General features: G+C 41.3%; 1 protein-coding gene and 1 long non-coding RNA gene across 2 annotated transcripts in view; one reads left to right on the top strand and one right to left on the bottom strand.

Annotated features, from left to right (window-relative positions):
• Positions 1–16707, top strand: part of LOC138950628 (prion-like-(Q/N-rich) domain-bearing protein 25) — a 201083-nt gene that overhangs the window by 146375 nt on the left and 38001 nt on the right. The window contains exon 8 of the mRNA XM_070322336.1: positions 6631–6747. Within this exon, the coding sequence (XP_070178437.1) occupies positions 6631–6747 (117 nt within the window). The remainder of the gene's footprint in view (positions 1–6630; positions 6748–16707) is intronic.
• LOC138950627 (uncharacterized) lies at positions 2983–5718 on the bottom strand. Its single transcript, XR_011450754.1, has 3 exons — positions 5118–5718; positions 4397–4572; positions 2983–3631 (listed from the first exon to the last, which is right to left on the bottom strand). It is a non-coding gene; the product is annotated as an uncharacterized lncRNA (long non-coding RNA).

Here is a 16707-nt window from a genome sequence, read left to right as displayed (position 1 = left end):
ATGGTTCTCGGAACTGTTACACATCCACATGAAGTAATACCTGGCTAACAACTCCACATACTAACTAAGCGTCTGACCTACATATTTTGCCAAATCTTTGACTTTCCACCCTCCCCTTCCAAACACATCAATCTCACAGGTCCCGAAACCCAAACTAGCCGACACCTGCGTGTCATTCTTGAGGAATCCCCCGAATCTGCGAGCAAACGAATGCCCCAGGGTCGCGAATAGACCTTTTTCACTTAAATTTTGGCGCATGCGCTGTGAAGTTTATTGTCAGATCTACCGGAACAAAGGGGCAAAAGGAAAAATCGACAACGAGGCTTGGTGCAAAGTAAAGTGCGGAGACGACGAGACAAACTGTTGTGTTTACAACTGCAAGTGCAACAGTGGAATCAATGAAGAAAGAGAAATACGGTGGACAGAATTTGTCATTGTATGGCTTTCCGATGGGTGCAATTGCGAAGGCGCAACAGCGAAGGACGCGATGGGTGCAAGCAATCCGACGACAGGGGTTTGTCGTGCTCGCGTCACTTCGTGTCTGGCAATGGCACGGCTATCAACGATGCCAACTCCTTTGACTTCGTACCCACCCTTAATCTTGGATTTGAGAGAACATCAAGAACAAGTGACTCTAGCAGAAGGACAAGGTACTGGTCGGAGACGTGACTTTGTCCGCTCAGTGAAGACCGAGGACAAGCAAGCGGTTTTGCTTCCACCCCCCAGTGTCAACGCTGAAAATATCGTCGGATCTGGAAGAGACTCAGAGCCAAGTAAGCTTTGTTTGTTTTTATCAATTTATGATCTGCTGACTTCAAATTGTCTTCCTACATCAGTGTATAAGAAATTTAAAATGAATCGGCAGCCCAAAACGGATGCATAAGAAGGGTCACGAAACAATTGCAAGATTTTAGAAAACAAACAAGATCTAGACATATGTCGACAAGCCGCGTGCATGCAATCAACCAGAGATCTGTTGCTACAGTATCTCTGAATCAACCGACTCTTGAATCGAGAAGATTAAGGAGGTTACTTGATACAGATAGTGATGCAGTTTCAGGGGCGGATCAGTTCATTTTATGGGGGGGGTTTCCAAAAGTATATTGTGAAGATATGGGTGTGAAGGCGCGAAGCGCCGAGCCGACGGCGCAAAGCGCCTAGCTTGCTAGGGGGGTCCGGGGGCATGCCCCCCCGGAAAATTTTGTAAAAAAGGATGCAAAATGGTGCAATCTGGTGCATTTTGAGGATGATCATTACCAGTTTCAGGCAGCAGATTTTGTCACTGATTAATACCCCAAAAAAACACCATTTAAAAAAAAATTTTTTGGCTGGGGGGGGGTTTCCGGAAACCCCTGAAACCCCCCCCTCGTCCGCCCCTGAGTTTTCAAGACATCGATAAAGCTCATGCTGAATCATTTTTTGTATTCCCAGAAATGTACCATTGAATTGATGCTACAACAAAAATAGCACTAGATTTCTACAATTTTGATTTTGCATAGAACACTCCAAAATAATTTCCGGGGAGCATCTCCCGCACCCCGAAGTTTTTTTCAATTTCAGGAGTTATTTCCCTCAGGTATTTTCATGCTGTGAGTGTGATGCATGTGTAATCTGATAACAAGATCATTGATGCTAATTATATTGCTAATGTATACATTTGATTTTGTATTTACAGAAGCAGCCATTCCTTTGCCCTCCGCATCTAGTGAGAGCTTAGGACCAGGGCCAGATCATGCCTTTGCAAAGAGGGACACGACTACATGTGAGGGTATTGTTATTGGAACACAGACTACCTCAAGTTGGCAGAGCTGCAGATGACAATTACATAACAGGCCTCTGTGATTAATCGTCTGACTGAAGATGTTTCTGGCTTGAAGAAAGACAACATGAAGGTGAAGGAGAACATACGCTCTTTTTCTGTTGATTCTCTACTGAAAAATGACACTGCAGTATGGTTTCACACATATGGTGATCTTTCGGTATGCATGTACCTACTTCGTAAAAAAAGGCAGGTCTACATTACTGGTTCACATCACTCCAAAGAGCAAGAAGCTTATTTTGTCATGTAATGGTTTATATAATTTACTCTGGTACTGTATAGAATAAAGGGCCCATTATCAATCAAATCTCTGGTCTGGTCTGAGTTTGTTTCATCAATGATTGTATGTGAGCTTACGAACATAACGATTCCCACTTTAAATAAATGCGATCAAGATAATTAGGTAGACAACATGTCAAGAGACGTTTATTCCTTATTTCTTGTTATAATTGAAGGATATTATTATGCAATATCCTGCTTTGTTTTTTAAAATGGCTTCAAATTGTCTCCCTTGTTCCGACACTTTAGTACACAATTTGTGCATTCACTTGAGTTATTTCTTAAAGAAAATTACCCCCCAAAATTATTCAAAACAGTCTTTGACATATCTACAGTTTAATTAAAAGAAAAACTGTATTTTATTTTAAGTGATAAATAAATATAGACAAATCTTGGGACTGTGCACAAACTGATCGGCTTGAACTCAAAAGTCGCAGCCAAGAATTTTCTGCAACTTTTGAGTTCAAGTCTGTCAGCTTGTGCACGGTCCCACAATCAGTTCAAAAAGAATTTTCCTTGATATAGCCTTGAAAAAAAAAAGTAAATAACAAATTTTGTACAAACAAATTTGTTCAAGGGAGACAATTGGAATCATGTTTTTTAAAATCGGTGAATTGCATTATAATTTCCTCCAAAAAAATAACAAATAACTGTGAAATGAATTTGAAAAAAAGTGCTAACATTATTACCTTGATCAGATCGATGTGTATGACAAGGAATTTCTATGTTTGCTGATTTGGTTGTCCGGTAATGACTTTCATGCACAGGGCTTCTAAATTCACTCGCTCAAACGCTCATGTCTGCACCAACATTCACACACGTCCATATTCATAAGGGATGGTGACAACACGCTCTTGAACAACAAACATGGCACAAAACGAATGAACATTTCAAACATTTCGCTATTGAATGAAATCATCAGTACATGGATATCAAATCATAAAACATCTCACAAAATACCTCCTTGCCATTCCGAAGTTGAAGAAGAATACAGTCCGGCATTACACACACTACACTTTCATCACTGAGAATCGCTGTTCACAACACATGTCATCGGCTCTGATACGTTCTCCGAATAATACACACAAGTCATGGATGATGGTATAGTCCATACGAAGCCGAACCACTTCTTACTATCCTCTGACACAAGTTCTTATCAGCTTCCACAATCTTCTGTCTTAACTGCAGGCATTTAAAAAATTAAACCTGAACTCACACACAGAGGTGACAGCACTACGTACCCTCCCTCGCTGTAAACAAAGTACTGATTTTACCTGTCCATATTGAAACTACATACATTTTTCACTTGACAGAACAGTTAACTGTTGCTACCAACTTAATTAACTGGTATTGGAAAAAAATATCCCACCTTGAAAACCCTAGTTCAGTATATCATAACTATATACAGCCTTCAAACGGTTGGTACCGGTTGTTGAAGATCTCTTAGTCGCGCTTCCTTGCATCTGGACTTCTTGATCAAAATTGAGGCCTTGAAGAGTCGTCCGGGGAAACTTGTCTTGTCTTGAAGCATACCTGAAAATGAAATTATTTTTTTTACTTGACACTAAAGCAAATCTTATGCTGGGTACAAATGCTAAAACAAGTTGCGCCAGTCTGTCAAACATGTATAACGATACTGAACGCAGTACATTTCACAAGGACAATGCTTAGCTGAAAACCAGCATCCACGTCGAATAAGGTAAATGGCAACCCAGCATAGCGCAGTAGCAAAACTGTCCCACAGGAAATCACGCTTCCCTGTGTTTAAAACAAATCTGTTTAACTTTCTAAGCTTGTAGCCCTGAAAGTCAAAAAATTATGCACTAGCCTCTGGCAAGTGATTCTGAAAACGTACCAGCCAGAGAGCAAATTTTACGAACTAAACCAACAATTTGATTCAGCATCTTCACTCGCATTTGGCGAGTAGATGAACACTTCTACTCACCAGTTGCATGCTTCTACTAACTATGGCGAGTAAAATACTTGCCACTTTCACTGTTTCAGGGCTGGTTTGTTTTTAACCTAAACATTAATGTTGTAGTTTTCCAGAAATTGCTCTACACACAAACATACACCACCGCCCTGGTCTCTTGATTAATGTAAAATGCATAGTTTGTTGATAATGCACTTTATAAATATCACTGTTTCTCTTTCCCCAGTCTTGTAGCTGTTGTAGTTAACAAGCTCTATATTTTAACTTTGAGACTTATGTTCTGAAAAAAATAGATCACACTCTGATGTAAACCTCTAGGTAATGCAACCCTAATTTCCTTAATATTAATTATTATACACACTTACTTAACAATTTGTATGTCATCGAGAGCAGCTGGTGCAGTTTTCATGGCAGCATGCCCCTTCCACATACATTTGTAGTGTGTACAAGTTTTGTCTGCTGGCACAGTGTCGATTCCTTCAGCCATGTAGTGTGAAGCAGCAAAAAGTGTGGCGGCCACATGGTTGCAAGACTGTCCTTTCTGGGTAAAAACAACAACACACATTCAAATTCTGTTTGTGTCATCTTGATTTTCCTTAGCCTGCTAATAACAATTAACTTTATCTTTCCTATGAATTCCTACAGAGAGCTTGTAAGCGCATGCTGTTGATATAGATATATTTTATATAGATCTATATAAAATATATACCGGCTCAGAATGGAATTTGATCTTACTGCAGTGATAACCTTCATTGACAAGAGGATTCACAAACACATGTGTACGTACACATTAAATAAAACTCCGCACTCAGGTACCTGGTATTCTATTGAACATGCCTAGCCAACATGGCATGGTCTCCTGGAGATACTGATTGAAATTACATTAACATGCTGCTCATAACTTTGTCAAAAATGACAGCTTTTGCATGCAGACATTTTCAGTAGAGAATTATGAATCTCTGTGTGTGTTTGTCACTTTGTGTGCCATGCATTATATGACTGAGTATGAAAACTGATTGTGTAAGATACCAAGTAACGCAGCCATCAAGTTAATCCCACAAAACATACAAGGCCAACAACACTTACCCAGCAATACACTCGCAGTAGGCTCCAAGTGCCTGTCCGGTCAGCGTCCCCCCACAACAGCATACACTTCGTTGCGAGTCTGCTTCATTGACGTCAGCACACTCGCTCTGAGTCTGATCACCACAGTTGCTTACTAGCTGTTGTGCCATGCAGAAAGACATTTTATGCACACAGTATGTCTATCGTTTACCCCAAGGTTTTGCATTCTTTGCGCTGGATGCGTCGTATAACTTGTCGAACGTCGACGCAGTAGTATCAGTAAGAAAGTTGATCCAGAGATCTGTACTGTAGATCTGTGGTCGATCACCTCTGCTTCGCTTATGTAGGGGAAGTTCGCCAAGTCTTTCGTCCATATACCACCAATAGCCGTTTCAAACCATACCTTCATGCATGTCCTTGACTTTTAGTTCATGATTTTGAACAAGATAATCCGTTTTCTTGCAGAATTTCTCAAAGTAATCCTCTGGCAATAGTACTTCGAGCCCCGACAGTGAAAGAGGTATTTCAGACTGCCCCTTATTTCCGGTTATCAGAGAGAGGCTGCCGTGCCCTAAAATCTGATTGGTCGAAACGCTGGGGGCAAAGGTTATACGAAAAAGGTCTATTCAGACCAATTTTGTGTCTGTACATCGAGGCTGGGTGACACCATGACGTCACTCGTCAATCGGCGCGCTGGCTTCTAGCAGGAACCAAGGATAGATTCGCCAATTTAAAAACCCTATTGCATGAAAAATCGCACAAAGATTGTAATACTACAAACACACACAATCCACAAACGCATAAATTATACTCAACAATGGAAACCCCGCGGCGTAGACGCACAAAAACCCATTAATGTCAGAGCTGATTAAAAGCGTTGTCTCTTGTTAATTGTAGCGGACGGAAGTGACTTTGCATTATGGGTATTCAATTTAGTTACGCATTTTTTCTTTGGATCGTTACGAAACAACTTTCTTAAGACGCAACCAAAAATGCCAAACCATTTCTCCACGTAAATTTCTTTTTTCCAAAACACAAATCGGACGTTGTATAGACGGCAGTTGTAATGAAATGTAATGCAGATCTAGTTGTTTTACAGTAGCGTCAAAGGTGAGTCACCATTGGAAGTGTCCGCTGTGCTCTGTGGTATTTTCGAAGATACCGGTCCCGGTCCTGGGAACAGAAGGCAGCATTTTGAAATTCGATTATGCTGCGGAGTTTCAAAAGAAATTGATATGTGTTTGTTTTCTAACAGAACCCCAACCCATCCTGATCTTGAAACTTGCTGAAGGTCCACAAGAATTAAGATTTGTCTGGATGACATAACACGCTAGAGTTTTGTGAAGGCTCTAACTTCTTTTGCATTCTTTATTTTAATCACGTGGTAAGCAGATGTGATGTAGTGTGTGTGTGTGTGTGTGTGTGTGTGTGTGTGAAGTGTTTGTGCAGTGTACAGTGACACACAAGAGTGTAACGTCACATAACAGTTTGACGTAATGTGCGTGACGAAATGTGATTGACCTATTGTGTGCAGGGTATGGTGAAGCCCAAAAGTGTAACAACACGGAACAATGCGTGGCTGGGGCTGTGTGCACACGCTCTAATTGTATATGTTCGAGAAACATCTCCAAAACATACGGCGCCACTTGTGGTATGTACATATGTACGATCCGCATCACCATTATCATCATCGTCGTCGTCGTCGTAGTCATTATCGTCGTCATCATCATTATCATCATCATCGTCGTCGTCATTATCATCATAGTCGTCATCATCATCATTACCATCGTCGTCGTTCTCGTCATCATGTGTTCGCAGTCAGGTCAGGAAGGTAGGTTGAAACAAAATGTCGTCACTTTTCGCGGAGTATCGACTAATGTCATTCACATTGTTTGGTAGTGCCACAATCTGAGGACAATTAACCTACACTGCACATTGTCAATGAGAAGCGACCATTTCAGTTGGGGGGTTTTGTTTACTTTCCGGGGGTCTTTCAGCCAATACAAACAGATGTAAAAGCTAAACTTACCTTAGCCCTGTTATTGTCTGTGAATGAATGCAAATGAGCTAATATGCTGTCATACAGGAATCAAACACAACTCCAAATGTAGGTTCCATCCACTGTATTATTGAGCTATGACAACATACACACAAATACACACAATCATAAACATAAATGTTAGGTATTCAAAAATCCGGTACTCACAGTTTTGTAGGCAAAAACAACTCGAGATTACAGGGGCGGATCAGTTGCTTTGTAAGGGGGGGTGCACTTTCAATCGAAAGTGAATGTGATGGGCGCAAAGCGCCCGAATTTGCTAGGGGGGTCCGGGGGCATGCCCCCCCGGAAAATGTTTTGGCCCAAAGAAGCAAAATGGTGCCATCTGGTGCCATTTGAACTTAGAAATGGTCATAGAATCAGCTTTCAAAAAAATTTAAATTTTTTTTCGGGGGGGGGGGGGGGGGTCACGTGCCCCCTGTGCCCCCTCCCCCCTCGTCCGCCCCTGGATTACAATCTCGTACACAATTGCACTAACAAAACTCTCTACCCTTTACTTAGGTAGAGAAATACACAAACAGTCCGTGAACTCACAGGCACACGATATCTATTTTACGGGTATCGACTCACGACTCGTGTGTAGTAAAAAAAACCAGTTATAGTTCCTATTCCGGCAGACTTGAATCACCGTCTGCTCTGCCTACTAAACATTCCTTACATCTTAAGGGGAGACAGGGTAGGCAAACAAAAAAATAATTCTTTTTGAAACAGTTTGCTGCCTGTTTGATTTTTGCAAGCAGAATAACTTAATTAAGGATTACTATTTTAAATTTTGAGTGAAAAGCAATTTGTTTTGGTTTTATTCACCAAAAACTGAGAAAAACATAAAATGTGCTAATCTGTCAAATGTTTCAGTTTGTGAAGCAGTGCATGTTTTGATCCAGTTTCTTCTTCTTTTTAACGATATTTGTGTGTTTAATAATTCTGTGCATGGAAAATTAATTCAAAGCAAAATATGTTTTTGATTTAGCATTTTCAGTTATTGGTTTAGTCCGGATAAGAAATTATGAATCAGTACCAAACTGTCAGACTCATAAAATCACAACCAATGCACTGAACTCTTATTCCATGCACAGAACTGATGCTGTACGACTCATAAACAACATATACAAAAACTGAACAAATCCATCAAGCCTTTCAAAAGTTGCAACATTTTAATTGTAGCGTTTTGTCTGAAAATTACATTCAGAGAAAACAGCATTTGAAAGATTCGAACAAGTACATAAAAAAACAAGTAGCACAGTGCACCCTGAATTCATATGTTTTTTATAAGAATAACCACTTTACTATGATGGGGAAATGATTTGACGATCAAATTATCCGGACTTTTTTTTAACATCATTTGAAAACTCATCTATGTTAGTGCAGATATGAATCAAAACGAAACTGTCAGACTCATAAAAACACAAGGAATCCACTGTACTCTTATTCTATGCACAGAAATGGTGCTTCACAAATCATAAACAACATATACAAAATTGGAACAAATCCATTTAGCCATTCAAAAGTTGCAACATTTTAATTACCACATTTTGTCTCAAATTACATGTAGAGAAAACAGCATGTAAAAGAGTCCCACCAGTACCTCGGTAAACTAGTACCACAGTAGAGCTTGAATTAATGGGGTGTTTTTTTTTAATCAGAATAACACTTTAACTATGAAGGGGAAATGATTTGATAATCAAATTATCTGATTTTTTTTATTTAAAAAAAAATCATATGAAAACATTAAAAAAGTCAATTATCTGTGTTTGTGCTGATATGAAAATATTGATCAGAACCAAACTGTCAGACTCATAAAAACCCAACGGATGCACTGATTTCTTATTCCATTGCATAGAAATGATGCTTCACAAATCATCAACAACATTACATATATATATACACAAATGGAACAAAGCTATCAAGCCATTCAAAAGTTGCAACATTTTAATTACAGTATTTCTGTGCTCAATCCTAAAACTGCAGCAATTTTCTGTAAAGCTGAATGTCCCTTTCCAAGTTCATGTACCAACATGGTCATAAGCGGATTATTTTAAATGCAACTTTACAACCCGAAGAGTTGCAAACACCAGGAGAAGAGTAAACAACTGCAGACTTGAATGGACACTCATATGCACTCCAGATGCAGGGCCTGTGCAAATCCTTGGGCTGATGCATCACCTTCTTTCATAATCAGACTGCTATCAGACAAGCATTCAGTACAGGATAGACCTTTGAGCAATAGATTGAGCTGATCTGTGTGTGTGTATACATTTTCAGATTTCCTAAACCTAGCACTGTTTGCAGGTGATCTTTATGCTTTTGATTCATGAGTTGCATCCCCAGTCCTTTAGTTTAACTCTTTTTTTTCTTTGGTGAAGTAAATTGGATCTATTTTTTTATTCCTTAGTTAATGGAAAAGATTTGACAACAATATTGCTGTCAATGATAGGTTGGTCAGCCATGCTGGTGTAAACCAATCCTTTAGAATTAGAGAACGCTCTCTAGTAGGGTACTTATTTTCTACGGTCAATGACAACAAACAGAAACTGTGTCAGTCGTACATCGCTCAGATGCTGCTTCTCAGTTTGACCCCAGACAAAGAATAATGGTGAAATGTTACACCATAGCAAGCTCTCAAGGACTGGCCAGCGAAGAACAATAAAATAGGGGTTGTGAAGACTATACCACAGAGATGATCGAGGGAGGGGGGGGGGTGCGGCGGCGGCATGGTCAGTAAATTGGATCAAGAAACCCGCAAAAAACTTCTGACACAAACTGTTTATCATTTACCTGCAAACCCTAACACATTCTTACAACAACAACAACATAACAATGTGCAATAAATCACGTTGTCAATCAAACAAGATCGAAAAGAGAAAGAAGCAAAACCCACCTCGTCGAGTCAAGAATCTTAGAATGTCGTCTGCTTCAATGCGATCATGTTGGTTCATTTCGCAGTGTTGTTACTTCCTTCTACTGTTCGCTGCTGCTGGTTCATCTTTCTCTGATATTTCTTGCCACTATGCCGAACATTTTCAAAGTTAGGGTTGTTCTCCGCAGCTCAAAACTTTGAAAAATGCTGCTGAATCGGTAAAAAAATTCATGGATTTGTTGACACCGGGGACTGATAATAGTTGTCTACTGCGCTTGCGCGGCTGCTTCTGAGCATGCGCCAAATGCCTTTGACCTACATATATTTGCATATAATTAATTCCGGGCTTTCGGTTGGAACGGATTCTCTCTCTTTGTGCCTATGTCAACGGAAATTCCCCAACGGTGATGACGTCATCTTGAAGAACGGAAATTTCCACACAGTTTGAACAGTGAAGGGCCATGCCATGTGCGCACATTTACCAGCACGGAGTATCCAAAGTAGACCATTTTTTCGATTTTTTTGATAAAACACAGACAAAAACAACAAAACATCGGTTTGAAAATGGTTTTATTTACATGAATACATGTCTAAAATGATAAAAGCAGATTATTGAATGCATTCCAGGATGTTCAAAGGTGTGAAAAATGCAACAACCCCAAAAAGGTGTATGAGACCAAAAATAACTCATTTTGCCTGCCCGGTCTCCCCTTAACCTTTACCTTTGACCATGGGTCCTCCAGGACCCAGAGACACAATAAACCAAAGATTTCTCCTAAACTACTGAACAGAAATCAATGAAACTTTATGTAATTGTTGATCACCTGGTTGTGCACATGCACACATGAGGACGCTAATCTAGGTGAAGTGGTAATTAGGTCATTACGGTGTTAATTTGATTATAACACTCACGACGATACGGGTCGTGGAGGACCCATACATATTAAAGAGTGCCCTACGTGACTATTCCTTAACCGACAGCGCGGGTCGCACAGGGCCCATGATGTTCAAAGAGTTAGACAGCTGATTATTCTTCTCCCGATGATGCGGGTCATCCACGACCCATACTGTACAAAGTAGCTCTAGGCAGAGTGTTGTTTATACTTTTCCTGACAATACAGGCCTATAGAAAAACTGTTGGCAAAAAACATACGCCTGCTTGTTCTGGATAAACACATTTTGTTTGAAAGTCTGAGAACCAATCGCTTTCGTTTTGGTATTGACATTCTGAGAACCAGTTGCCTTTGGTTTGGTTTTGAAATTCTGAGAATCAGTCGCTTTTGTTTCGGTCTTGAAATTCTGAGAATCAGTCGCTTTTGAAATTACGAGAACTGGACGCCTCCTTGAGCCACTTAGACAATCGCAGCACTGCCACTCTTCGGCTGCATGATTATATTTGTCATTCTTCACTTCCAAAGAGCGGCAACATCTTGTAACTGCAAGGATGGAGAGCAGAAAAGGTGAGTCGTTGTTATTGTTGTAATGCAATGTAATGGTGTGTGTGTGTGTGTGTGTGTATGTGTGTGTGTGTGCATGCGTGCGTGCGTGTGTGTGTGTGTGTGTGTGTATGCGTGCGTGTGTGTGTAACTTGTTCTATCCGGTTGGCCATTGAATGTACATACTGTTTTACATATTTATTCGGTGTTCTCACTAATTGCTGTCTGTAATGATTTTAAGTCTTGTCTTATTACTTTAAAAAAAAAGTTTTCTGTAATGTGCAATGAGCTTGTTTTTCTATGAGTAAAGGCGCATTATAAATAAAATTCATTATTATTCATTATTATCATTATTATTACTGTTTCTTTTAACTTTGGTCTTGTATTTTCATCCATTTGTTTTTATACACAGTGGTGTAGGCATGTAATGGTGTCGTGATATCGTGATATTGTTAGTCAATGTTGTTTATCATCTCAGGGTGAAAGTAATAGAAAATCGATATCTTCTTCTTATTCTTGTTTGCTTGATCAAACTTGGAGGCCAGTCCTTGAGACAATCTGTTCATGAAATTAATGGCCTGTGTCTTTGGTTGCAGATGCGCAGGAGAGACCAAACATATTTGAGGCCTTGGCAGTAGCAGAAGGCGGCGCTTTTGAGGATGAGGGCCTGTGTAAGTTATAGAACCGCCCATCCCCCCATATACATGATATTACAAACCACTAACACCCCCCCCCCTCCTCTCTCTCTCTCTCTCTCGTTTATGTTGTGTATATCGGCCGGTGTGCTTATCACTATGCACGATCATCTGGTTTATTTGCACTGGTTTTATTTTATAATTTTTGCATTGTTTTCTGTGTGCATGTACATGCAATGTGTTTACGAGTGGGAGGTCTGTGTTTTTGTGTCTTTGTTTGTATGTGTGATACACAGAGAGAGAGAGAGAGAGAGAGAGAGAGAGAGAGAGAGAGAGAGAGAGAGAGAGAGAGAGAGAGAGAGAGACTAGAGAGAGAGAGAGAGAGAGAGAGAGAGAGAGAGAGTCCGGAATTTCTGAATAGTTTCTTGAGCAGTTGTTTTCTTTTCATCTGTTGCATTATCAGTTTGGCAATGTTTGTTTCAGCGCAAGATGTGGATGCAGATGCAGGCTCGGACACAGAAGAAGGCCTTGTCGGTGTAGATGACGAGACGAGTGAAGAGGAGCCGCCTGCACCAGCAGATAGTGGCACACCCAGTGAGGAGTCTGATTCTTCGGGGGAAGGGGCCAGACTGCCACAACATTCACGGGTGAAACTGCCAAGAATGGGACAAAATGGAGCAGGAATCCAAACCCCAACAAGGCAAAGACCCTTGCCAGAAATGTTTTCAGGGTTTCTGGCAATCAGGCTGTTGGTTGTCAGCATGCTAACAGTCCACGTGATGCTTACAGGCTGTTTGTAAATGACAAACTGATAAGTGACATTGTCCAGTATACAAACATTGAAGGTTCCCGGATCTTGAAGGAGAAGTGGGAGCCAATGGACACAGTTGAATGTGAAGGTCTCATTGGTATGCTTCTTTTTCTGGGTACCAGAAAACCAGGCTTTGTGAACAGTCAACACTGACACATTGTTGGACTCTGTGAATGGTTTCACTATGATCAGAGCATGCATGAGCAGGAGACGCTTCCAGCTGCTCATGAAACATTTGCGTTTTGACGACAAATCAACTAGAACTGCCAGAAGGCAGAGAGACATATGTGCACCGTTCCGTGACATGTGGGACGAGTTCATGAAGAACTTGTCCCAACATTATGTCCCAGGCTGCTATGTGACTGTGGACGAGCAGCTGGTGCTCTTTAGGGGGGGGGGGGGGACGCTGCAGCTTTCTGCAGTACCTGCCATCCAAGCCGGATAGACATGGCATAAAAATCTTCTGGGTGGCAGATTCTCAGTCCAACTTTCCATTGAAGGGTGTCACAGGTCAGTTTTCGTCAGCCTGTTTCTTTCTGCGTGCGCCTTCCAAAGGAAGTTTATGGAAGGAAAACACGCCGCCTTTTCGTATTAGCTAAAGAAACAGGTACTGCCTGGACTTTACTTTCCTTCACTCTTTCCCATGCTCTCGAAGTAGCGGAGAAAGGTCAACATTGGTTTACATAATTTAATACATGGATAGTGTTAATAAAATTCTTGCAATGCAGCACACATTAATCAGGTTAGTCTATATTTTTGCTAAATATCAGTATCGTACTAAATGTATCACACACTGTTCAAGCTAGGTCATGTTACTTGCATCTCAGCACACTCTGATCACATGTCTATTGCTGCTGGATTTCAATTCTGTCACGGTAATCTAACGTGACTCCGCTGCTGCAAACGTTCTTCATAATCTTCCCTTGGAGGACATCAAAACAAAAGGAATACACATAATGTTTATGAAGTTTTGACTTAGCTCGATGTCATTGAAAAGGTACTCGAGATGACGTGCAGCACTTGACTAGTCTTGAAGACCGCGCTCCTGGTTTGAGTCATCACTCTTCTTCTCAAGACACCATCATCAAGTTAATAGCAGAAGTAGTCTGGTTACATCTCTCTCCACAATTACGGCAACATGAGGAAGAGGAAGATGAATGAATCAATTGGACCGTGGGTTCCTGAAACAGATCAAAGGGCCATATGTGTTACCTACACAGCCTGTCTAAAAGACTTGGTTTGTTCATATTTTATTATCGTTCTCATTCTATTACTGTGTTTCGGAAAATGGGGATTTGGCAACAGCGCACATTCAAACGTACACAACTTGACAACAACACAATGTACATGACTGACACGATACACTCATCTCCGCCCAGATCCCGTGGAACGATTGTCGATGTAATAATCACAGTCACTTACCTTCAAAGAAGGGGAACGGCTTTTCCTCCAAGCGTTCTTCGCTCCATGGACTTGCGGAAAACGACCCTCTCGTGAAACGATTTTAGTTTACGTCAGTACACTTGGATACGTCATATGAATACGTCACTTGGCTACGTCGTGTAATGCGCGAGTAGTCTCGGTTGCCTATTCTATTCTTGACAGGTTCGCGCCTCATAATAATAATTCATGACAGCCCCTTTCTTGAGAATGAATTTCCCAAATTTAGTCACTATATGAAGCGCGACTTAAATAATTTGCTCCATGGTTGTCACAACCCGGTATTTCTTACTTCCTTTCTTCTTCACAAAAACGATTGGAGCATTGTACGGTGAGTTTGCCGGTTCAATGACCCCGAGCTTCAACATTTCGCTCGTCTTCGACCGTTTTCACCATCGCATGAGGTACGAGTCTCGGTCGAACAAACACAGGTTTCTTCTCTGTAAGTTCGATTCTGCACTTCTCCAAGTTGGTAGTAATCGGTACATCAGTCAGATTCTTGGAGAATGCACTACAGATCGCTTTCGCCTCTTTTGTTCTTTCTCTACTCAATTCTTTACAGAAGTTCACGCTTGTGACATCTTCTGTACGAGTAGTTTCCAGCAGAGGAATCATCTTCTGAGTGTCTATTCGGAAGATATCATCGTTCATCGTATCATCTTCCTCGATGACTACGGCGATGTGTTCTTCTGCTTCTTCTTTTTTTTTGTCAATTCTGTTTCTGAGGTCGACAACGTATTCTGCTGTCGTCTTCTGTTCACCTTCGACCGATTCATCAGTCCATGCACGACGCAGAACCTGCATGGGACCTCTGATGGTCTTGCCATACCGCATTTCAAAGGGTGAGAACCCCAGACTGTCTTGAGGTGCTTTCTTGGTTCTGCCTTTTGGCGCTGTTCTTTGGCATGTGTCACACGAGAGACAGTAACGTTTTATGTCTCCGACCAAACCTGGCCACCAGAACTCACACCTGATTCTATCAGTGGTTTTCTTCTGCCCGAGATGACCTGTCATCGGGTGGTCGTGCCCAAAAGAAAGCACTTTGCTTCTCATTTCTTTGGGAACAACGACTTTACTATATTCATTCCCGGTTTTGTCGAGGGTTGTCCTGTACAAGATTTCTTTCTTGTATACATATTTCACACCGTGGAATGATTCTCCTGAAACAGCCATTTGGCGTACTTTTGCCAGTGTTTCATCATCATTCTGAGCCTTCTTGAGATCTTGCGGGGAATACATCTTGTGTGTATTTCTGTTATCATGCCTAGTTCCCGGCACAGGTTTCTCATTCCGTTTTTTTTTTCTCTTCTCTTGCTTCCGTGTACTGACCGCCGCGTTGGTCTCACCTTGATACCAACTCGGGTCACGTACTGGAAACAAAGGGGTCTTCCTCTTGTTCTGGCCTACACCATACCATTTTCCTATGAGGACAGGATAAATGGGATCTTCGAGTATGACCACTTCGGTTTTGGCATCAAAATACGGACAGTCAATGTGGGCCACAGCCGTGGGACACAATTTCCGTGTTTTCTTCTCTGCGAGCGTAGTTTCTTTTTTCTTTGCCAAGTACCTTTCTTCAGGTATAAGGTCGGCCCTGACCATAATACCTGAGCACCCGGAATCGCGTAATGCTTTTACGATTCGGCCGTCTAACTTGATGAACACTTCCTCTTTGAAATCCTTCTTTTCGCACGACTTGCACAGCTTGTCAAGATGTACGGGGATTTCTTGTTCATCAAATTCATTTCGAACATGAACTGCGTGAGCGCCTTCTCCCTTATTGGGACAAAATCGTGACGTGTGTCCTTTGCCTCTGCAAAAAAAACAACAGCCTGTGGCTTTCAGTCTTTGCTTTTCCTCATCGCTCACGTATTTATGTTCTTTCTGTGACGATTTCTCTTTCGCGTCACTTTTGACGACATTCGAACTTTTCGTGTTCGAAAACGCGCTGCCGCTAGAATGGTTTTGGTGAGATTGCCGTGGCCTGATGTTCGAACGTGATTGTTCGTACTCCGTGGCAATTTCGCCCATTTCTTTCGCAGACTTCGGTTTCCGATCAAGTACGTGCAACATCACTTCGGCAGGGAAGGTGTTCTCTAATTGTTCTCTGAGAACTAGATCCTTCAGATCTGCCACATGTTCATCGCACTTGGCTAACTCGATCCATTTATCGAGGATGCGCTCAAGTTTGGTGACATGTTCTTTGTACGTGTCAGATGGGTTTCGCTTCAGCTGACGGAATTTCTTCCGATATTGATCTGCTGTCAGTTGAAATCCATCATACAACGCATTCTTCAAAGTGTTGTAGTTGCGCGCGTCTTCGAAACTGAGTTTTGCATAAATGGTTCTCGCCTTTCCTTTCAGGAAATACAC

The sequence above is a fragment of the Littorina saxatilis genome, linkage group LG16 (genome assembly GCF_037325665.1).
Source record: "Littorina saxatilis isolate snail1 linkage group LG16, US_GU_Lsax_2.0, whole genome shotgun sequence".
In the NCBI taxonomy this organism is placed as follows: Eukaryota; Metazoa; Mollusca; class Gastropoda; order Littorinimorpha; family Littorinidae; genus Littorina; species Littorina saxatilis.
Note: the sequence above shows the minus strand (reverse complement) of the source record. Positions and strands in the feature narration are given on the sequence as shown.